This window comes from Rhamphochromis longiceps, linkage group LG6 (genome assembly GCF_057381845.1).
Source record: "Rhamphochromis longiceps isolate RC_006_pf linkage group LG6, R_longiceps_female_GT1.1, whole genome shotgun sequence".
Classification (NCBI taxonomy): Eukaryota; Metazoa; Chordata; class Actinopteri; order Cichliformes; family Cichlidae; genus Rhamphochromis; species Rhamphochromis longiceps.
This window is the reverse complement of record NC_140562.1, coordinates 34,479,216-34,502,310: the sequence shown is the minus strand read 5'-3', so window position 1 is coordinate 34,502,310 and position 23,095 is coordinate 34,479,216. Positions and strand designations below refer to the sequence as shown.

The 23,095-nt window shown below is 38.1% G+C and overlaps 1 protein-coding gene and 1 long non-coding RNA gene across 2 annotated transcripts; one reads left to right on the top strand and one right to left on the bottom strand.

Moving 5' to 3' along the window:
* Window positions 1-29: 29 nt before the first annotated feature.
* LOC146668449 (uncharacterized) lies at window positions 30-1,722 on the bottom strand. The gene is made up of 3 exons (XR_014912156.1): window positions 1,640-1,722; window positions 1,231-1,295; window positions 30-673 (listed from the first exon to the last, which is right to left on the bottom strand). It is a non-coding gene; the product is annotated as an uncharacterized LOC146668449 (long non-coding RNA).
* Window positions 1,723-4,153: 2,431 nt separating this feature from the next.
* On the top strand, window positions 4,154-23,095 carry shoc2 (SHOC2 leucine rich repeat scaffold protein). The gene is made up of 9 exons (XM_085410357.1): window positions 4,154-4,229; window positions 13,357-14,399; window positions 14,907-15,044; window positions 15,146-15,276; window positions 15,429-15,617; window positions 16,369-16,491; window positions 16,801-16,938; window positions 17,412-17,529; window positions 18,536-23,095. Exons 2-9 carry the CDS (start codon window positions 13,733-13,735, stop codon window positions 18,742-18,744), a joined length of 1,713 nt encoding a protein of 570 aa, XP_085266483.1. The 5' UTR covers window positions 4,154-4,229; window positions 13,357-13,732; the 3' UTR covers window positions 18,745-23,095.

Sequence of the window (23,095 nt, the reverse complement as noted above, 5' to 3'; positions counted from 1 at the left end):
AATACCAATCAGGTAACTTCACAAAGTGGTGTGTTAAGAGTGTTTATTTTTATATTTGGGGAATAAGGAGTGTGAGAGACACCCTGACGTTCCTTGATTGTTGATTAAATCACTATGAAATCATTTCATCTGTTTTTGTCTGTTTAACACACAGTACTAACTGCATACTGCAACTTAAATAAGCAGTTATCTGAAATATATAATAATAATAATGATAATATAACACTTTAAAGTAGTACCTAAGTAGCTCACTACCCCTACTGGCAAGTAACAGATATAATCTTTGCTAATTCCATGCTATAGATCATTCAACAATAACCACAGAACAGCAAGACTTTCAAAAGGGACAAAGAGGGATTAAACACTTTTTTTTTTTTTTTAACTCTGTAACGCCAGATTCCCTCCAAGTCCATACAAATACATTCCAGTGCTTGGAATCAGTGTGTTTGCTTGATCCATCTGAAGGACTTTTGCCAGTTTAGGTATTTGTTTTTTTCCAATCCTTCACTGGGTATCTACTGTAGTTGCTCCTTCATTGCCAGTTCCTGTTGTTTAACAGCCTCTTGAGCCTCCATTTGCATTTTCTCCAGTTTCTCAAGGGTGACTGATTTGAGTGGGAGCAGCTTTGGCTTACACAAAACCATAGTAGGGACATCTTCCATGGAGAGCTGTCCTGTGAGGTGCATTCAAACAATCCACAAATGATTAAATTTTAATTTAAGCATAAATGAAAATATTATGTAAAAACCTAGCATGTCTGCTATTTCTCATAAAAGTCTGCAGCACATTAGCTGTGAGAAATGTTCTCTTTACACTTTAACCTTTATAGTACTGCAAACAGAGCTACTGTTCTATTTAAAGGAGTTTCAAATATACGATGCTACATCTATAAACTTATATCTTTTCAACCACTCCGGAAGAATTCAACAATATTTTTGATATCTGGTCAACTAGTTACCAATCTGGCATCTTACACATCTGATTGTGAGCCACTGAACAGCTTGTTCTTACTAACAACCCGTACACCTTTAACTAAAGAAAAGCAATATTGTCCCAAATGTTGACCCGAATTATATTTTTAAGCCAGAAAAGACTTTCAGGAGAGACCACAGAGCATATCTTGATTAAATCTCCAAGCTATTGTGAAATTTCAGTTCACTTCACGTGTTGTCTTGAGAGACACAAACAACCTTTTGTAACTACTGCTGTCCACATAGCTTTGGTACAAACCTTGTTTAGGCAGAACTTCTCTGAATATTGATTTGATCTCTGGCATGGTGTCCTCTGAGTGCTCGCTGAAAGGTAAGCATATTTGGACATTTCACGACTTTTTGACACATATTCATAAATTCCGAATAGTTTTTGCATCATTAAATGCTCTCCGCTCGAGAGGGAATGCAAAATTCAAGGAGCCTGTTAAGTTTTATAGTGGGTATTACATAGTTTATAATAAACTGGTCAGAAGGTTAGCCACAGGTCAGTACACAGTGCTAGCTAGCTAGCTACACTAACGATAGCTTTGCTTTTAGCGAACGCTCTCTAATCCAAAGACACAATGTCTCACCAATGCACAACAGTATAAACAAATCAATACTATTCACCCACTCGGGCATGTGTAAAATGGAAATCTTTTTCTCACCTTCAGCACCAGGTAAAGATTACAGTTGTCAAGCCAACGCGTCCGCAAGAATCACGTGATTTTCTTCTGTTGTCTATTTAATTTGAACAGTGTTTTACTGGCACCTATAGGCAGCTAGCAGAATAGCAAAACTCAATAACTTGAATAATATTTGACGCTATGAAGCAGGCTTTACAGGGTCATTGAGCGTCTTTTTGTACTTTTATTTTTGGACAGAACATGTGTATGGATGAGAGAGACACATGTGTGACAGTGTAGCTGTAAGGAGCAGAGGTAGATGAGTTTAAGCATATTGGAGACAAAGTTATAGAGACAAGACTGCTGCCAGGCAGGAGTAAAGAAAAGAAGACCAGAAGATTTGTTGATGTAGTGAAGGAGGACATAGTTGGTGTGACAGAAGAGGATGCTAGGCGTAGGATGTGATGGAGGCAGATGATCCACTATGGTGAACCATAAAGGGACCAGCCAGAGAAGGAAAATAATTATGTGCACTTATTGCACTGATATAGGTTGATAATGTTTCTGTATATGCAGAGAGATGGCTTCTGGTTGGCTTGAAAATAGCTAAGGGGTGTGTCGAGTACTCACATTTTTAAACAAAAAATATTAGATCTGTCAGGGGAAATTACTGCAGATGAAAAGCATTATTTCACCTTCAGAGTTTTGTATATATTTCAAGTATTTTATATATGTTTCAGTGGGATATAAAAAATGAGTACCTTAAAATACAATTTTGAATGAATACTTGACAGCGTTATTAGTTTGTAGTATAACCACTCTCAAGTACGGATGTCATGGTTGCAACAAATATATAGATGATTTTGTCTGTGCATAATCTCTTTCTTCTTATTTTTTATTGCCACAATAAACATGAAGTGAAAATATGTTCTAGAATGATCTACTCTCACTTAGGATCTATATGAAACTAAAAATATTTTTAGAGCTAGACAAGTTGTTTGATATATACAACACAAAAACTCAACACAACGATGGGTTTTGGATCTTTTATAAACTGCTCAAAAAAATAAAGGGAACACTTAAACAACACAATGTAAATTAGGGCCCGACATCCACAGGTGTTAGCACATTCAACTTTGTAAAAAAAAAAAAGTATTTAATAAGAATATTTCATTCATTCTGATCTGGGATGTCTTATTTTTGTGTTCCCTTTATTTTTTTATTTTATTTTTTTTGAGCAGTGTATTTCCACTGTCATCTGTAAATTGTATTCACTGTAAATTAAATGTGTAAAGATAACAAACTGTATATAAAACATGGACATGACCACTGGTTTTTGTGTTCCCCATTATGAAAGCTAACATAAGCATTTTGTCTGCTGCCATGTTATTGTTTTTGAAGCCAGAAGTTATCATATAGAATGAAAGGGTGGCATTATCAGTCCCATCCATAACTGTGTGGCCTCTGCCCCCTCGCATCACTAGTAAGTTATTGCAGTAACAATCACACTCATGTTAATTATTTGGTTAACAGTAGCTCCGTAGTGGATCTACAGCAATTGCACTAGAAATGGTTTTGTGGGGCATGGGCTTATGCAATTCGGAATGTTTGGATTAACCCCCATATGTCTAAATTAGACTAAAAAAGAGGCAATTTTTTAGCTTGTGCAACAAGGTTTAAAAGCATGAGCTCAGTCAAAGATTGCAAAACAAACTGCAGCCTTTATATATTCTGGATTCACAAGTATCCTAGTGTTTGGTGAGTTCATTAACCCATTTCTGCAGAGAAAGTCTCTCATATATTGTGCACTAAGCCATAACTACAGATATTTTTGCACCTTTATAGCTCTGACTATATTTCTCTGTGATTGTACCATGCTTGTATTGTTTATTATGCAGATGGGTTCATGATGTGGTTTAAATTAGATTGCTGATGCTTGAATCTGTCTTGTATTTGTAAAGGTGGTCCAGTGTATAGGTTATAATTATAGAATTGCCTGTTGTAGTACTGTTTTAAATGTACATTGAACAATTTTATTTATTCATTGGATTTTATTTTGCATCTATTTTGCAAGTCTACACATTTTGCTGTGTGTATTTTAACATGGGAGCGAATAACTTTTGGACACAGCCCCAAGTGGTTGCAGGTTTTTTTTTTTTTTTTTTACACTTATGAGGGGGCGTTTTCAGGAGGGGGCGTTTTCAGGAGCTGAAAACTCAGAAAACTTTCATAAGTGTAAAAAAAGAAGAAGAGACATGACATAAATTAGAAAACAAATCCGCTTGCTTTTTTAAGGACATTCATCTCTTTTTAGTTGTAGAATGTATTTGCACAGTTTTACAGTTAATAAAAGTCAGAGATTTGTATGAGTTCGTTTTCTTTTTTAATTTTCTTTTCAATACATTGTTTTAATGCTCCGGTTTGTAATCAATCATTATTATTGTCTCAGATTGATTTTCACAGATAAATGTTTGTAAAATAATGGACGTTTGATTGCATTTCAAAGTCTCGTGATAACATTGGTTAGGCGTGTGAATGACGCAGTTTGGTGACCGGGGGAGGGAGGGGAGCAGAGCAGCAGTGTAGGAAAAGAGGAGGAAGCAGCAAGGATGGCGGAGTCACACCTCTGAAGGTAAAGCAGTTATTTTAGTACATTAACATTGGACGTTTTTATCCCCACAGCACGGTAACGCATTGCTCTAGATGTAACGTACTTGTCAGCCTCTCGTTAAGGCGTGTGTAACAGCGATGTGTCATTTTGCGGTGGCGAGTACGAACGCACTCTTTTGTTCAGCTTCGGAATGGCCGCTGTTTTTCACTGTTTTCTTTTTTCTCGGCTCATATTCACAACGGGAACGGCGCTTAGATTCAGCGTTACAGGTTGTCGGCTCTTCTGTGGCCTTGCGTGGCTGCTCGGGTCGGGATATCAGCTGCCTTCACGCCTTCACAGGATGTTCTCTTTGGGTATCTGCTACCCGTATGCACTCAGCTGGCTACAGCAGAGATTTCCCCCCCTTCGGTCGGGTCGGTCTACGTCCGACAGCCGCTCCGCTCGGGCCTGCGTTACACACACACACACACACACACACACACACACACACACACACACACACACACACACACACACCTCTGCTAATGATTAAGCTAAGCGCTGGGTGTGAGTATTAAGGGCAAATCTCGACACCCTCTCTGCACGGTCTAGCAAACACCCACCAATGGTCCTTTATTTCATTATGTGCTAATGACAGCTGTTTTGATTTTCCTTGTTTGGGAAAAAAAAAGTACCGTTAGCTTGTAAGCTAAGTTGCTCGCTAGCTGACGGTAGCAATTTAGCAGTCTGGTATAACTGACGTTTGCCGTGCCGTTGACGCTCAGCTTAGCTGTTTTTATTTCCTGCCTTGTTGTCAGTCGTCTTAGCAGGTTGCAGTTTCTCCCAGTTTAGAAAAGACTTTGAGACGTGTATTATATGTCTTAGTTTTATAAGTGGCTTAGCTAACAGAAGACATTTTAGCTTACTCGAGTTGGTTTACGACAAATAGTTGTCTAGCTTGTGCAGTTAGGTTAACAGTCACAACGTAGCATTATTAGCGTCAAGGTGTTACACTCACATTACTGATAATACACTGTCATACCCATATTAGGTGTTCATATCATGGAAATTGGGTGATATTGAAATGCGACTTCTCGACCTGGTAGCTACCGTTTCTGTCGGTAGTCTGTTTCCAGGGGTTTGCCATTTGCACACGTAGCCTACATGACCCCCCTCAACCTAGTGGGGTCATGTGGAGTTCTGTTTAGTGGCAACAGCGATAGCTGCCACCTCACCCCTGTTGTGCAATTTTGCGTCCTTCTATCATACGGAGATTCTATATTGACAGGCCTCAACTTACTGTGAAGTACCAGCAAGCAGATGACTGAATATTTCTTGAATCTGACTCTGAAACATTTCTTTGCTTCGGACGTGCTTTATTGCATTCTCTAATTAGCTGATATATCGGCACATGTATCATCTGATCCTAAAGGGATTATAATGGACAAACAAGGGAGAACAGTTCCACTCATGCCTGAATGTACTGACATTAGCAGATGGGCCCAAGATATCCTTAATGGATAACTTCATTAGTCTATGTGGGAAGTTCAAATAGCACTTTATGGTGGTGTTGTGGTTGTGTTGATGGACAAATGCATTAGCTTTTTCTGCAAAACCTTGCTTGAGTTCAGCCTCATATTTACATTGGCTAAACAAGTAGTTTCAGCTTACACACAGTCACACATGAGCATATCAGTCAGTTGTGAAGGGTGATCTAAAGGCTCATCCATAATTTACCGTTCTGGTCAAACAGGTTTGGCTGAGTAGTTGCATAATTTCACATGAGTTATGTCCTTTGTTGACTTATTAGGTTTTCCAGTCATACGTATCTAGTTAAAATTGTCTTTCTTTTGTGGATTTTGTAGGGTTTAGCTAAGTAGTTGAACGATTGCTTAGATGGGGTTGTAGGCTTACTGCAATGTTAACACCCACTGGGCCATGTTTGCGTAGCAGGAGCAAGTCGGTTTGAGTTTATCCTTGGTACACTAGACTTTCTTGGTCTGACTAAGCACACCCAATACCACAGCATTAACAGTAACCTAGTTCTGACAACCGACCAAACCTTTTCCGTATGTGTGTGGTGTCTTCAGGTTGAACAGTCCCCCAAGAATTATGTTGTCATTTTACATGTTCTATGGCTTTTTCTTAGACTTCAGTATGTGTACAACATGTTTAGAATGAGGTGTAAAATAATAACAATAATCTCTGTGTATACTAGAGCCTTGGGGCTTACAGATGAGCCAAGTAAGGTTTCACTATGAGGATTAAGCCTGGGATATAGAACCTTTTGGTTACACATAACTCAGACCACATAACAACATATTAATTGCTAACCTGGTTATGATTTGTCTGTTTTCAGTGTCTGCTTCCTGAATATAAATGCACTTTTTTTTTCCTGTTGTTTAAGAACAAATGAACCCTTATCCAAGTCTTTTTAGAAAGAGATTGTCTGCTGTAATGTGTTTATATTAACACAAAGGTACTATAGTGAGCCATGGGGTAACAGATGCTAAAAAAAACTAGCTAGCTTATTGCTAACTGCTGACTGGGAAATTATGGCTCAGCAGGAAATCTGCTCTGTAGCTACATCATAACCACAAACCCTTCTGAAACTCTACACCATAACCTGACGTGTACCTTCCTAGAAATGTAACTACACTTTGCGTCGATGCAGCAATATCTCTTGTGCATTTCTGGCTACTTTTTCACCGCAGGTTTTATATTTATCATTGAGAGAATAACAATCATTGTCTCAGTAATAAAAAATAATAAGCATAACATCAATATAAGGAGTCACAGATTTCAGCAAATTGCTGGATGTAGATTACTGAAACTATCAGAACTGATGTGAGGGAATGTTCAAAGTGCAAAATTAGAGTGATGCACATAGAGAAGAAAAGTTACACTGATCATTCTACATGGTGTCTGAGTTTCTTTACTTTTAGGAGCACCTTGGGGGACCTGTTGTTGTGACTTAGCATTATTTAAATACAATTAGGTTGACTTGGATAGGATAGGACATTGTCTTACATGCTAAACCAGCTGAAGACCTACTCTGATATTAGTTTACAGTGGAGTGTTTTAATTTATGTAATATTTATTGTAATAAGCCTTAATAATATGTATATAATTTCTTCTGAGAGATGAGTTTAAATGTTATTTGTTGAGAAAGTTTATGTTGAAAAAATTTTTTCAAGTAACAGCAGTTTTCTCTAGATATCACTGATCTTTTTTTCATTCAATAAGATGACCTTATTTGATAAGTTATTTTTCTTTTTGGTGCAAAATGAGATTTCAGGCATATCAACACTGCCAGAAATGTTATCTTAAGGTGGAGTCAGTTTGCTATCAGTGTGTGATTCAAATGGTTCAAGTTGGCAATTGCATGCAATCTTTTTATGCTAATACAACAATTAACTGTGATAAATGGTCAAAAATCAAATATCTATTGCTATCACATATTTGTATCATTTATCAGAAATTCATATTGAACTGCTACATTTACACTCAACAACTTTCCTAATAAAAAGGATTATAACCAGAATACATCCAGCTCAAAGCCAGCTGAGTCGAGTCTCCTGGAAACGCATTCAGACTGGTGGTAACATATTGGCAATGTGTCTGCATTTATAGCTTAGAAATTATTTGCAAACCTTTAGCAGTCTCACTTGAGTGATTGCAGTAAGTCTAAGTAAGACTGTGACTGTTTGCAGAAAGGTTGCCTCCTATCTGGCCACCTGTGCAGTTGCCTTGCGATCAAAAGTGGTTGTGATTGTGAAACACTCTCAAAATCTGAGCAACCATTCAGACACTACAGTATGCAAAAAAAAATTGATGCCATCACCAATTTTAGTAGATGCAGTGAGGTTGCTATCCTATTTTTACTTGTGAGTGAGCTGTTAGCTTGTTCTGAATTAGGAGGTAGCTTTGTCAAGCTGAGTGTGTTCAGATTTGTTTCCTTGTAGTTTCCTTGTAACAAAATGTAATATTGTTGGGCTAAAATTATCTCAGGATTGGTGGTGCACAAGAGTATTTTAATTTCTGTAATACATTATTGATATTTGGTGTCCCTGTATCGATAGGGTATTGGCAGTCGAAATATCAAAATCTCTCATATTTGTGTCAGTTTTTCTCCCACCCGTATTGGCTATAGCATATCCCCACTTGAAAGGTTGGTGTCACATATTGTCAGTCTTTAGTATTTGAATATATGTATTGCTGTTAGATTCTATTTATCATCATTTATCATTGTGCAGGAACCTAGCCAAGTGAGGGGCTTTTGAATGCTGCCTGCTAGAGCCAATGTTAAAATGATCCAAAATGAGCAGGACTCCAGTATTTATAGCCAACCATTACATTCATGCAAATAGGGACTTGCCTTAACCTAGTGGCTGAATATCTTGAATCTGTGGTTGTTCAACAGCGCTCTTACCTGTTGGTGCTTCTTCTTAATGTGTTCTGTTATTATCCTTCTGAAGTGATAATGTATTTGCTCATTTAAATATTAAGCCACTTAGTGATTTTTACAGAAACCACTGCATTTATTTGACACATACAAATCATAATACCCTTGTTTTGCTTAGGGAAATGTTTTACTGTCATTGCTACTGACAATGATGATACGATAATCACAAATTCAGGGTTTATCCTGCATACAAAGAATTTTGGTCCCACCAGAGAGGTTTTGGTCACTCCCAAAGGAAATGCTCCAGGATTTGAATAAAAATATTTTTGACTGTTTCATTCATTGAAGCATAAAATGCATTCTAGTTGATCAGATTGCCATAAATGAGACACAGTCTTTGCCTTATCTATGAGGCAACTGTTCTTTGGTGCTTAGTCCCAAGGACAAATTAAGCAGAATACCTATGAAATAAAAGTATATTTCTCCTTAGTTGACTGTATTCAGGTAAAATCAAGTGGAGCAAAGCTCAAAGGGAGGGGACAACATTGCTTTTCTCTCTTGGCTTCATTTTCGTTTTCTTTTACTTTTGTATGTAGCCTAAATGTTGGTCTTATGGAGCCAGGAGTTGCCCTAATCTCTTTCTTGTGCTTCAACTATATCAGCAAGAGACCAGCCAGTGCCTCGGACACGACTAACTCCACTATCAGCAGCAGAGCTTGTGGCATTCTGACCTTTGTCATCATATTCAGGATTGTTTTGGCAGCTGTCTTCCAAAAATTTGGGGTTGATATTGGTTCATTTTTGGATTAAGGAGCATCCACAGTTGTACTGGAATTTCATTTCCAGTAATGTGACAAGTTACCTTAAACTCTTTTTTTTATCGGCACACACATGGTGAACCAAAAAAAGCAAAGGAGTGGAGAAAAATCAGAGAAAGTTTTCTCCATTCATTTGGATGTAGCAGGAGAAATGTTTTGTTACACATTCACGTGACTTCTTCAGTCTCAGTTCACTGTAGGTTTCCCTAACCTTATAAACAGTACTTTCGCATAATGACGAAAACTAGCACCACTGACTAACAGTGAGCCATGAGCTCAGTTTCACGATCATTACTATGCAAATAGTCGTGACCACTGATCAATGCTCATGTCTACCATTCACAGAGACGAGAGAAACAGATTTAAATGAAAGCAGAATGCATTGGACTCTTAACTGCACTGATTTGAAATCAGTGTGCATATTGTGTGCATAACATACAACAACTCTTATAAGTCTATAACTGCATTCAAATCTATACAGATGATTTTTTTTTTTACTTGCAGTTTGTTATAGCCATAAAGAAGTAAAAGGACAGGTACGGAGAGTACAACCATAAAAGGAAGTTGCTTGCACAGTTTGGTTTACATTGCTCTAGGAGTTGGACTGGCCTGGGTATTCTCATTTTCTTTAAATATGTAGTACACAGGTATGCCTGTTAGAGACAGTATTAGCTGTTTAACTTATTTATGACAGGGAAAAGGAGCAGTGGATACATCATTTTATTATTTACAGAAACACACTACAAGGCTTTCTCTCATGTAAGGGGTGCTACTATTGACCAAACATTTCTTTTACCCAAAAGGTCATATGACCTGTTGTTGTGGGAACTTCATGCTTTGAAAACCACTTCTAAAGATTACTCTCAGCAGTCCTAACCTTTTCACTTAGCTCTGATCCTGAGCCAAACCTGCCTCTCTTTTTGCTGCAGCTTAGCCTGTACTAGTGCTGGAGAGCTTACACAGTCATCAAGGTGCACCAGCAAGAGGCTAAACAGAGACGGCTGCCAGAGAGAGGCTGTCTTAGTTTGTCACATAAAGATCCAAAGGACTGTGTTTTGTCTGGGAGTATTTGAGACAAGTACCACACATGTATATTCTTTAACATCTGTTCTTGTTTGCTCTGGACATCTAGGGCATAAGTATTGCCTCAGGAGTCAATATGATCATTTCGTTGTAAATTTTGTATGGGGTGGTTAAGTGGGGTGTTAGACTTAGAACAATGCAATGTTTGTTTTGTAGTTGGTGTGAGGTTATGCTTGAGTGAATTAAACAGATTTCTTGATCTGGCAGAGCACACTCAATATCTTAATTATAATGACAGCATATGAAACCTGTTTTTTTTAAGGAAGAATATTGTCAGTGTATCTTGTTTAAATGCCAGTGAAACACAATAAGAGAAACATGTTCCGGCAGTTTTCTAGCAATGTCGCATGTTCAGTACAACAATGAGTCTACTATAAGTAGTTAACTTAAGTGGGTAGATATCAGCTGAACAGCTAAAACGGTATAAAGTCAACCTTTGCTGACTCTTGACTTGTTAACCGTAGAGCTGTAGTAGCATCCATCATCCTCCCCCCCTTGAATAAAACATTTCACCTATCTTACCCATCTTGCCTGACCTCTATTCCATACCCTTCTCACACAGCTGAGTTTTTCCACTGACAGAAAAACCAGATGAAGAAAAAAGTCACAGCTCCAATCACATAAGTTGAGAGACTGGTCTGCAATCTCCCGGTAACCAGTTATGTCTGATAAAAGATACAGAGGAGGTGGGTGGAGGGTTGCTCAACCGGTTTTGACTGGTTGCGTGAGGTTTCTGTGAAATTGACTAAGTATTCCTTACCATTGGCAAGTGGTTTCAGGAGGCTGCTTGCTGCTATCGCCAAGTGAAATTGGTTGCAAAGAGCTATACGGTGCTGCACTGAAACCCTCTGTGCAATTGCTTTGGTCAGTAGGTTGCTGTGGTCACTTGTAGTTTGTATGAAATACACAAATATGTCTGAAAACATTTGCTGACCTTCAAGCGGTTGTGAAAGTGTGATACAAACTCGAAATGGACAGTTTTTTTCATTTAAAATAAAAGTCCTTAACACTAGGGCTGCCACAAACGATTATTTTGATAGTCGACTAGTCACCGATTATTTTTGCGATTAGTCGACTAATCAGATCATCATCCATTGAACGTAAAAGTACAGCTTATTGCACCAGCAGCATCTGCTCTTATATAACTATCATTAGCTTACAGCTTTAAGTGTTTAAGGTCTGTGCTAACTAAAAATAAAGACAAGATGATAGTTAATTGAATTCTAATTAAATGTGCAGATTGTTTCGGTGGAGTTTAATAAACTCAGCCGATTTACTCAGGAACAAATAAAATACTGAAAAAAGCCAAACAATAACATTTTTAAGTTATCTAAGTGACTTGTATATGTTTAACCTGAGTAGGGCGGTGGGTTTGAAAACGATCTGCCGGGAGTCCGGTGCTCTCATGGCCCCCGGCTAGCTATCGAGCTAGTGGGTAACAGACGCCTCCGAAAACGTCGGAGCGCTTTTGAAAATATGTGGTGTCTTGATAAACTGAGCAGATATTTGAGGTTTACACAGCTACATTCTCGCCTGAAAATATGTTAAACGTTTATTTTGTGACCCAGAAAGAATAATAAGAGTAATATTAAAACTAACTAGCTGCCGCCATTGTTGACAACTGCGCTGGGCCGCGCTATGAATTCTGGGACACAGTTTCTTCTTCTTCGGGGTTTAACGGCAGCTGGCATCCTTGTACATGCAGTGCTGCCATCTTCTGTTTCAGTCCGTTATTACACTCTTAAATCCTGCTACTTATTCCTGCTTTTGTGATCTTACAAAGCTTCAAATGACGCGTCGACTATTAAATCAGTCGTCGACGATTTTGATAGTCGACGTAATCGTGACTAGTCGACTAATCGTGGCAGCCCTACTTAACACTCAAACCACCATGTTTCAAAAATTGCAACTTTTTACTTTGAGGGTGAGTGGTCTGAATTTCCTATTTGTATTACACTCGTTAACAGCAGCAACCTGCTAGTGATCAAATCAATCACCCTCTTTTCAGTTCTTGCAAATTCACACACTGGCAGCCAGCAGCCTGTTGTCAGACGGTCTGGGAATACACGCTTCTCCCTAGCAGCCAGATGTTTTCAGGGGATCACTGCCTGGTTTCTAGACCTAGATGACTAAGGCCTAATGAGATAAGATAGAAGAGCATCTCAGTAGTCACATTAAGCTCTAATTCAAAAATCAGTACGGCGGTCAGAAATATCCTCCTGTTTTCTGTCAGTAGATGATGATGGTTCGCTACAGCTGCTTCACTCACATTAATTTCGTGCCTTTGCAAACCCAGACATCTCTGTGTTGCATGTGTTGATTCTATGGAGAAATGATAGTGAAGGCAGATCCAATTTATTAAACTTTCATAATGATGATAATGGTAATAATGATTTAATGCATTAAAGAGGAAATGCAATAAAAATTACCTATGCTATCGCCGCTCATTTTTACAATCTTTGATCTCGACATTGTCATATATCAGCACAACTCTAAGGAGCATGTTTACATTTTATTCTCTTTTTTTCTCAGTTTTCATATACACATATTCTGATCTTTGCCCACTACAAGAGGACTAAAGATTTATTTTAAATGGTAATGAGAACTGCATTCTTTTAGTAGGAAACACTTTTAAGATTCATCATCAGAGTAGAAAATATTTCTAAACATTTTGTTCTTAGAAGTTCTTTCAAAAAGGGGTATTTCTTTTTGTCAGAACTGCCAGGAAAGAGTTAAAAGAAACAAAAATTGTGTGAGAAAGTGACTGACAGCTAGTTAAAATTTACTGTCAAAATCCAAAGTGTTATATTTGTAAAGTGTAAAAATTGCCAATTTAAACAAAATTTCTGTTTTTCTCCCACAGCAAACGTCGAAGGAATTTTAAAAGAAAAAAACAAACCTTCATTAACCTTTGCAACGGGAAAGAGCTTCCATCCGAAGGTCCTGGGATCGTGTGCTGTTCAAACACTTAAGCATGTGGCCTATGGATGCCACAATCCAGCTACTTCAAAGGATTTTTTCTCCCATGGCATTTTAACAAAGGGACAAAGTATCATAAGTATCCAAAAAGTCTTTGGATCCAAAGGCCTTTATTCCAAGGGTAATTGTAAATGTGTGGGCCTGCACAGGAATGTGTTTTTTAAAAGCCTCTTTGGCTGTCTGTCCTGTTTTTTTGGAATAAGTGACCTGACAAGAGAGACTCCCATGAGCAATCTTGTAGGTTCCCCGATAACGTCGACATGAGTAGTACTTTAGGTAAAGATAAAGAAACGAAAGAAAAGGACCCCAAAGGTGGTCCGGCCGGCTTAGTGAAGGATGGGGGCAAAGACCCGAAGACCAAAGGGAAAGATGCCAAAGAAGGAAAGAAGGACACCAGCAGCTCAACACCAGGTGTTGCCTTCTCTGTTGACAATACGATAAAGCGGCCAAACCCAGCAACAGGTACACGCAAGAAGTCCAGTAATGCAGAGGTGATCAAAGAGCTTAACAAATGTCGGGAGGAGAATTCGACGAGACTGGATTTGTCCAAGCGGTCCATTCACACTCTGCCCACTTCCATTAAGGAGTTGACACAGTTGACTGAACTCTACCTATACAGCAATAAGCTGCAGAGCCTGCCAGCTGAGGTGGGTTGCCTATCAGGCCTGGTCACTTTGGCCCTCAGTGAGAACTCCCTGACCAGTTTGCCTGACTCCCTGGACTCCCTGAAGAAGCTTCGAATGCTTGACCTCCGACATAACAAGCTAAGAGAGATACCACCAGTCGTCTATCGCTTGACATCTTTGACCACGCTGTACTTGCGCTTCAATCGCATTACAACAGTGGAGAAGGACATCCGAAACCTATCCAAACTCACCATGCTCAGCATTCGTGAGAACAAGATCAAACAGCTACCCGCTGAGATAGGTGAGTAAAATGGAAATGAATTTTTCAGGTGAAGGAAGGACAAAAGACAGCCTTTTTTCACTGACTGTAAGAAGATTCCAGTGTAAGGGAGTGATTGACCATGGATTTGAAATATTTAGCTGTATTAATTTTCAATCAGGGTGTACGTTGTGATGGCCATTTTTTTAATGTATATGATTCTACAACACCCCTATACACAGTCTCCTTCAGCTCCAGCAGTACTACATAGACCATTACTAAATTCCAAAATCCCAAACTAATAACAGCGTTGTAATTGTCAATGTTCTCTCTAACGTACTGTAGTGCATTTAAAAATTGTTGCTGTTAACTTGGCTGTTCCAATTCGGGGGGAAAAAAATCTGTTCTGCACATTTAAATCTGTATTTTAATTCTCTTTATGTGGAATGAGACAAAAGGCTTAGAAGTTGTCAGTGAGGCCAGTGTATAATATTGAAAACACCCTTGTTGAATTAGTAGTTTTTGTATTTTGTATGCATCTTCTTGCAGGGGAGCTATGCAGCCTCATTACTCTGGACGTTGCCCATAACCAGTTGGAACACCTACCGAGGGAGATTGGAAATTGCACACAGATAACTAACCTCGACTTGCAGCACAATGAGCTCTTGGACCTCCCAGAGACTATAGGTAATATAACTACATCATTTGTATTCATCAGTTTGTGAATCCAGCTACATTTAATAATGATACAAAAAGACTGCAAAAAATGTTTTTGGTTACTATTTCAGGAAACTTGTCAAGCATAAATCGCTTAGGTCTGAGGTACAATAGATTGTCAGCTATTCCCAGATCTTTAGCGCTATGTCGAGAACTGGAGGAGCTAAATCTTGAAAACAACAACATTTCAGTGTTGCCAGAGGTAAGTAGACCATGGATTTTTATCACAAATGTAATATGATATGTTTGTGGTCTACTTGTGAATATATCCAGTGTAAAACCCAACCGCATATACCAACAGCCTTGTCCTGCTCATATGATTCCTGCCATGCTACTGTTTCTGTATTTGGCCAGGGTCTGCTGTCAAGTTTGGTCAATCTGACGAGTTTAACACTGGCAAGAAACTGCTTCCAGTCGTACCCTGTGGGTGGGCCATCCCAGTTCTCAACCATTTACTCTCTCAACATGGAGCACAACCGTATCAACAAGATACCCTTTGGCATCTTTTCCAGGGCAAAAGTGTTAAGCAAGCTTAACATGAAGGTATAGTTATACGCTTGTAATACAATATACAATTAATATCTTTTGGTTAAATTATCTCCATTTTATCTGCTGTTGTTTTATTTTTGCCAAAGTCTGGTGGTAGTAAGGTATCACAAGAGGATAAAACGGGTGAATATTAAGCCTGGTTTTTACCGCAGACATATTTGACTTGTCGTAAAAAGAAAGGTCCAGGTGGACAATGGCTCTGTTATTGTCAAGTGTTCCAGTAAGCTGTGACTGTGAGCTAGCATGAGCAATACTAGGAGGCTGAAACTGAGGGAGCTAAATTGAATTTGAACATTATTGAATCTGTGCTGTGACATGTTAAAATATCTTCAGAGAAGAAAAACCACAGGAACATCAGGTATTGAACTGAAGCTTTGTTATACCTGAGCAATATGGAGTCACATACAAAAAGTTATGCACTCCTGTGAATTCATAGAAAATTTTGATATTTAACAAAGCAACAAATCAACATTCTGCACTTTTGGAAAGTTTGCTTTTACAGTAGTTCTAATAAAAGTGAGGTAGAACGATAAAAGTTCATGGAATCATTAAATATATCGAAGTCAAATATCTGTTACGTGGAAAAAAACACACGGTGAGTACTCTTAAAGTGTCATTTCAAAAGAATATGTTTTATTGTAAGAAGCATATCTAATGTAATCCATCAGTCTGCTCACCCTATTTTGTTGACTCACTGAATAGTCAGTTATATTGCTAATAACGCTTTTCCTTTGTCTTCGCTCAGGACAACCAGTTAACAGCACTGCCTTTGGATTTTGGTACATGGACTAGCATGGTTGAACTTAACCTGGCCACCAATCAGCTGACTAAGATCCCAGAGGATATCTGTGGTCTTGCTTCTCTGGAGGTGAGTCTTTCATACATAAATGTTGGGTGATTTTTTTTTTTTTTTTTTTTTTGATTTTTTTTTTAGTATCTCAGCACAATATCTAAGAGATGATATTTGGTACAGATTTATAATAAATTATGAACATTGGGAACTTATCTTTGAGGCTAGTGATTTATTAAATAAACTCATATCAGCCGCTGTTGCTTTTTCTGGGTTTATTTTTTGGTTTAATTGTGATGTTTAATTGTTCTGTGAATCATTATATTTAATAGTGCCAAGCTGTCTGATTGTTCCTTATTAAAAAAAAAACCCTCATTGTCTTCACAGGTGTTAATTTTGTCCAATAATCTTCTCAAGAAGTTACCACATGGTATTGGGAATTTGAGAAAGTTAAGGGAGCTTGACTTGGAGGAAAACAAGTTGGAATGTCTACCTAATGAAATCGCTTATCTGAAAGATTTACAGGTAAGCCTACCATTGCTAAAATTGTCTGGTTGCTCTGATTTCTGTTGTAAATCAGAATCAGAATCAGAATACTTTATTGATCCCTGGGGGAAATTATTTTTTGTTACAGTGCTCCATTTTAAACCAACATTAAGACAAGACAGACAATACGCTAACTAAGAATAGTACAATATATACATATATATATATATATATATATATATATATATATATATATATATATATATACATACATACATACATAAGTCACATAAGTATATGAATCAGAATCAGTTGTTTTAACAATCTTAAAAACTGAGATCCTAATCCTTTATCATAGAAATCACTTTAGTTTTAAGGAGCAGATACAGCACAGCCTGTCTACACATTAGATAATCATCCACAGTTGGTCTCCAGCTGGTAAATGCTGTGGCATACAGTGGAATCAGAAGCCTTTTTACAGTTTCATTGTGCTGTCTCTACCTTCGTTTCAGAAACTGGTGTTGACAAATAATCAGCTGACTATGTTACCCAGAGGAATCGGCCACCTCCTCAACCTGACTCATCTGGGTTTGGGGGAGAACCAGCTGCAACACCTTCCGGAGGAGATTGGTCAGTACTCCTCTTATACCCATTCTGAAAATCTCCTTTATGACAAAGAAAATACATGTAACCATTATTTTTTTCCATAAAGGCTAAGCGTAACCATTAGAGTTCAAGAGCTTAACAGTCCACAGTATGTGCCACCTCTGACCCTTCCTCCCAGTGACTGGACCAATCTGGATAGCTTTGTTAGTGTTGCGTTAAGCCAGAGATTAAAATGAGTGGGGAAAGAAGATAAGGTTAGTGTATTTTTAGAGTGTTTAGGCAGAGAGAAGTAGGTTATAGATGTGGTATAGAGGTATTTGGATTTTCTTTTGAAGCAGTAACAGTGCAACATTTATAGTTTGTAAGACTTAAAATTTGTATAGCTAATGAAGATTGGAGGTTTTGCCCTTACCATCTTAATGGCCATTAATGATTTTTTCTGAGCTTGGTTTAATTTGGCCTTTCTAATATGAATGAATTATGTTGTTGCCCTTCATATTCACTAACATGTGAAGCCTTTCAAAAGGACACTAACTGGCAGTTTGTATTATTACTAGTTGCAGCATTAGGTATCATGATCAGTAAAGTTTATTGCAAAACATTACAAGGAAACCTCTTGCAATATAAATAAAATACTTTTATTCTTGACGTGGTAGTTACTACAGCAGCTTTGCACAGTTTCATTCTTAATAATCCTGGATTATCTTTAACTGCACTTAGGTGCCCTGCTTTTAGCCCAAGTTTATTCTCATTGGCTGTCTCTTTGAACAATAGATTGGTGATGCTGTTTTGCTCAGAGCCAGGGGTGTCTAGCGGAGATGACCAGAACCTAATCTGACCTGAGCTTTTGGCGCGCTGGAATTAATTGCACTTATGCGTACCTCATTTGCTATTTCATGAGTGCTTAAAGTGCATCAAATCTAATATACTAAATAAAGGAGCTATCATTGAAAAAAAATTATTTTATTGACACGGTTTCCCTGGATGACAGTATACGCTTCAACTAACACTGCATAATGTCTGTCCTCAGGCACACTGGAGAACTTGGAGGAACTGTACCTCAACGACAACCCCAACCTGCACAGCCTTCCATTTGAGCTGGCCCTCTGCAGTAAACTGTCCATCATGAGCATAGAGAACTGTCCCCTCACCCATCTGCCACCCCAGATTGTCGCAGGAGGCCCTTCCTTCATCATTCAGTTCCTCAAGATGCAGGGACCATACCGTGCCATGGTCTGAGCCAAGAGCAGCTCAATGCCAGTCCTGATTAACTGCAAACCCTCCACTTGCTCTGCACCCTTTTGCCTGCCCACCCTCATTATGTGTATCATACACTGTAAAGAAAACACACTCGTCACAACAGGTGTCGGTGGGGCAAATAAAAAGAGGATACTGAGGAGGAAAATGTTTCTTTTTATCATCCTTGGGCAGAAGCAAAGCAAACCTTTGGAGACTTGACTTCTGTGTTTCTCCAGTTTATCACGGTCATTTTAGGACGCCAGTCCATCACCCGTAACTCGTCTTTCATTCCGAATCATACAAGAGGAATTATTTCCATCTATTTGCCAAAACTGAAGATATATAAAGTTATATATATTGAGTAACTGTGAGCTAAGTGGCAAGTCTTTCAACCATATAAACCATGCTCCCATTGCCAATGTATTTACGGTAATTACAAGCATCTATTATGTGAGCAAGGATACAATTGTATGCAAAAACAAACAAAAAGTCTTTGGAACTTTTAATTTACTGCTGCTGCCGTGATTTTTAACGTCATCTTGTTATATATTCTTTTGACTCTCCCATTTTTAAAACATTTTTTTTAAACCTCATCTTCCCTTGACATAAATTGTGTTAATTGCTTCTTGACTATAGAGAACAAAGGTCTAATGATGGTGTTCTTTTTTTTTTTTTTTTTTTTTGGCATTTTGTTTTGTTTTGTTTTTTTAACCTTTTAATTTTTTTTTAAATGTGCCTATGTCTAGAGTGAACCAGTGGTTTATTTCTAAACACGGTTGACCACAAGAGTACAAAGACATAAATTATTTCGGTAACTTTTTTTTTTTTTTTTTTTTTTTAAATTACTGCTGTTACTTTTTGTTTTTACTTTTTTAGGGTCTTTTTTAAAAATAAATAGCAGCAGGAGATAGTAAATGCATACATAGAGAAATGCCAATCACACATGCTTGAAAAACAGAAGCAACTTGGACTTTTCTCTAAAGCAGGCAGTGCTGTGGGCCCTGTCTATATTGATTTTATGTGACAAAAAGGTATTGAGAAACATCAGCGCATACATAGGTGATGGGATAAATGATGTTTTTATATATTAATACAAATACTGGTTGTTGCCTTGAGTGCAATTTTTAGTTATGTTTACTTGTTTGATATTATCTTCAGTGTTGGGTTGCATAGCTGTCATCCAGTTGATCATTGACCAACATATCAAGCGTTTTTAAAAGACGTTTTGAGCTTCTGGAGCAAGTGGTGAGTGTATGAGAGTTTAAAAAAAAAAAAAAAGAAGAAAAACATTTATAATAAAACATTGGCCGGTAACTTCTTGAAAGTTCTTTCTTTTTTCTTTTTAAAAGATGTCTTTAATTTTCTGTAGTTTGTTTTCACAGGGTCGAGTTAAGAATCTTAATAGCATCATGCAAACTATTCCCTTGATTTGTATTGATTTGTAACTTAATTTTTTTTAAAGATATCTTTGTTGTCCCACACTGTCCCAGCAATGCTGCTGCTTGTATGCACTTTTTATTTGCATTCTCTATATTAAGACAAAAAAAAAAATCAGTAGTCTCTCATTGATTATTTTTGAATGGGGGCATTTTGTTTCAGAAGTATTTTATTTGTTAAACGGTTGTAAATTTGTATCAATTAAATATAAATGCTGAGTTTCACTGGCTCAAAATAAATGGTAACTTTCTTTGGGGAAGGTTTTCCTTTCAGTCGCAAAGGAACCTGCTCTCTTGAACTGTAAAAAAAAAAAAAAAAAAAAAAGGTCTCTGGGTGTGAGACAGTTTTAATATTCACATATCCTGCTTTCTCTGTTGCAAGCATAACAGCTAACTGCAGTTCAAATGAGCCCAGTTTATTTTAAATCAATTTGTTTTGGGGTTTTTTTTGTTTGTTTGTTTTTTTTCAAAATGATAAAATGTGCTTTCAGTTAGTATTATCTCCTGTGACTGTGCATTTTAAGAATCCAACAAAAGGAAATCAAACCAAACCTTTTTTGTTTCCTTAAGATGTTTTGCATCCCAATTCTATATTCAATCATGGATCTTTTTTTGTATTGACATGTGTGGGCCTACTTTCTCTGCAGCAGCTTGGTGTGTTTTAGTGGGTTGTGTTGGCCACTCTTCTCAACAGGTGACGTGACGTGAGCACCACAGCTCACGTTGGAGTTGGGTCGGGTCAGGGTTGGGGGAACAATGAAACGCTGCTTCTAATTTACCAGCAGAACCTGTTGCTGCTTTTCATGGACTTAAACATATGCTGTTCCGAGACAGAGGGAGCCGAGTAGGGCAGGAGAAGGGAAAACGATCCACTCCCAAGAACGATAGAGACTTCACTCGAAAACCTGACAAGGGACAAATCCACTGACCTTTTCGGTTAAGCATCAGGCCCGGTGGTTTTCACACAGATCAAATCGTTCGGACACAACGATGAGACAACACAAGGTGCATATTTGAGCTTAACGCAGTTACAGTACAAGACTGTTGGAAAAAGACAAAAAAAATTGTAAAAAGGGCTTTCTGTGTTCACGCTCAACAACACACCGGAGGCATTGCATTCCTGGGTTTTATATAAAAGCTTTGGAAGTTTCTTTTGTTTTGTGTGTGTATTTACTTTTAGCTGTAAACAATTGTGTGAAAAATGCCTTCAACGAGTACTCAAAAGTGAGATGTGCATTAGGTATGCAGCGTGAGCGCTGTGACCCATTTTTACATTCAGTCTCTCTGTTTTACTTTATTCATGTGCCATTTTGCAAGGCTGAGAATGCCAGGGTATGAAGAGACGAGATGACGGGAGGTGAGGCACGAACTGAGCGGGGCTGATCGAGTGGAGAGTATTTATCAGATCGTGGAATGTAGTTTTAATGTTCTGAGGAGGAGATGGAGATCACCGACCTGTCCATTCAGTTCCAGGTGCTGACTTGTTGCTGCAGGTGGTGATGATGTATTGCGTACTGGTGCATCCAAAATAATTGGAGTATTTTGTTTATTTTTCTATCGTTTGTGATTTTAGGCCATCGAGAGCATCACAGAATCAGTCATTTTGCTCCTTTTGCTTTTTTGTTTCTGGATCATGAGTCATCATTTTCTTGCCTTGTTATTTTGTACAGGAAACAAGCATGTTGAACACATTTGACATGATTTGTCTGGGTCAGAATCGGGCGTTTTTGCATAGAAGATTTCGATTTAGTGGCTATTTGGTGTATCTGCAAATGCTCCCTTTTTGTATATTGCAAAGGGTGTCGAAGCATTGTGTGGCAATGCTTATCCTACTTAATCTACATTGACAAGCAGCCTTAATGGTCTTTTTTTATGTGTTTGTTTGGCTATTCCTTGTGTCTATGGCCACTGACTGTACTTGATGACAAGCAACTGGTTGTTACAATGTAAATTTGGGTCTAGTTTCTTCTGTCTTATTTTTCCTTTTACTCTGTACAGTAATCTGACGTTATGGTAGGCTCAGTATTACAAAATCTGTAATGTGATGAGTTTTTCAAGAAAACAGAGAGCGCAATGGAAGATGATGCCATTATGCTACCAAGTGGATGTGCATTAGCTTACGTCTCCCTTGTCTTTGGCATTAAAAGGGAATTCCACCAACACTGACTTGCATTGTTATTTTGCGAAAGAACAACGTATTTATTTTTTTAATATCTTATCTCTGCAGTTATATCAGGTTTAATTCAGGAGTTTTGCAGAGAGACTAAACTTAATTTCTTAAAAATAAATCTATACTGAGATTAGGTAGTTTTGGACATGTTTTCAGAAACACAACAAAAAAATTCCAGGTTTGTTTCCACATGAGGGAACATGGATTCATAATTACTCATCTTTTTTGTATATAAACCGAGTCAGCTTTGGTGGAATGGCCCTTTAATGTGAAGCTGTCCAATCTTTCCCAGTGCATACTTATCTGAATCGCACCCAGCCACTGACACATCCTCCTGTAGTATCTCCATACATTTACTTGACTGCCTTATGTGCACCAAGCAAAACCTTTATGACCGCTTGATTTAATCCACAAAAACAGTCATTTTTTCTTTTATTTCCTTTTTACGCCAGTAAAGAGATGCGGGTCCTTGGACATAACAGATTTTGGATGAGTTGTTTCTTGACTGGACGAGCAGACGCAGACATGACTACCTCTATGTGAGTCTTCATTGCTAACCAGTGACCAAGATCCAGTCTGAGGTGTTTCCACCTGTGTACAGCTGTGTGTTTGAAACAGGAAATCTGGACCAGCAATTAAACAACAGTCTGTTTTACTAAGCACCCCCACCCCCCTCCGATGTTTTATTTGTTTGGATATATATGCCTTTATTAAGCATTATTTGGCAATTGGAAAAGAAGAGAAA

Coding starts and splice junctions, on each gene's coding strand:
- shoc2 (XM_085410357.1), top strand. CDS start 13,733: ATGAGTAGTACTTTAGGTAAAGATAAAGAAACGAAAGAAAAGGACCCC. Junction 15,045..15,145: donor GGACCTCCCAGAGACTATAG/GTAATATAACTA, acceptor TTACTATTTCAG/GAAACTTGTCAAGCATAAAT. Junction 16,492..16,800: donor GTGGTCTTGCTTCTCTGGAG/GTGAGTCTTTCA, acceptor TTGTCTTCACAG/GTGTTAATTTTGTCCAATAA.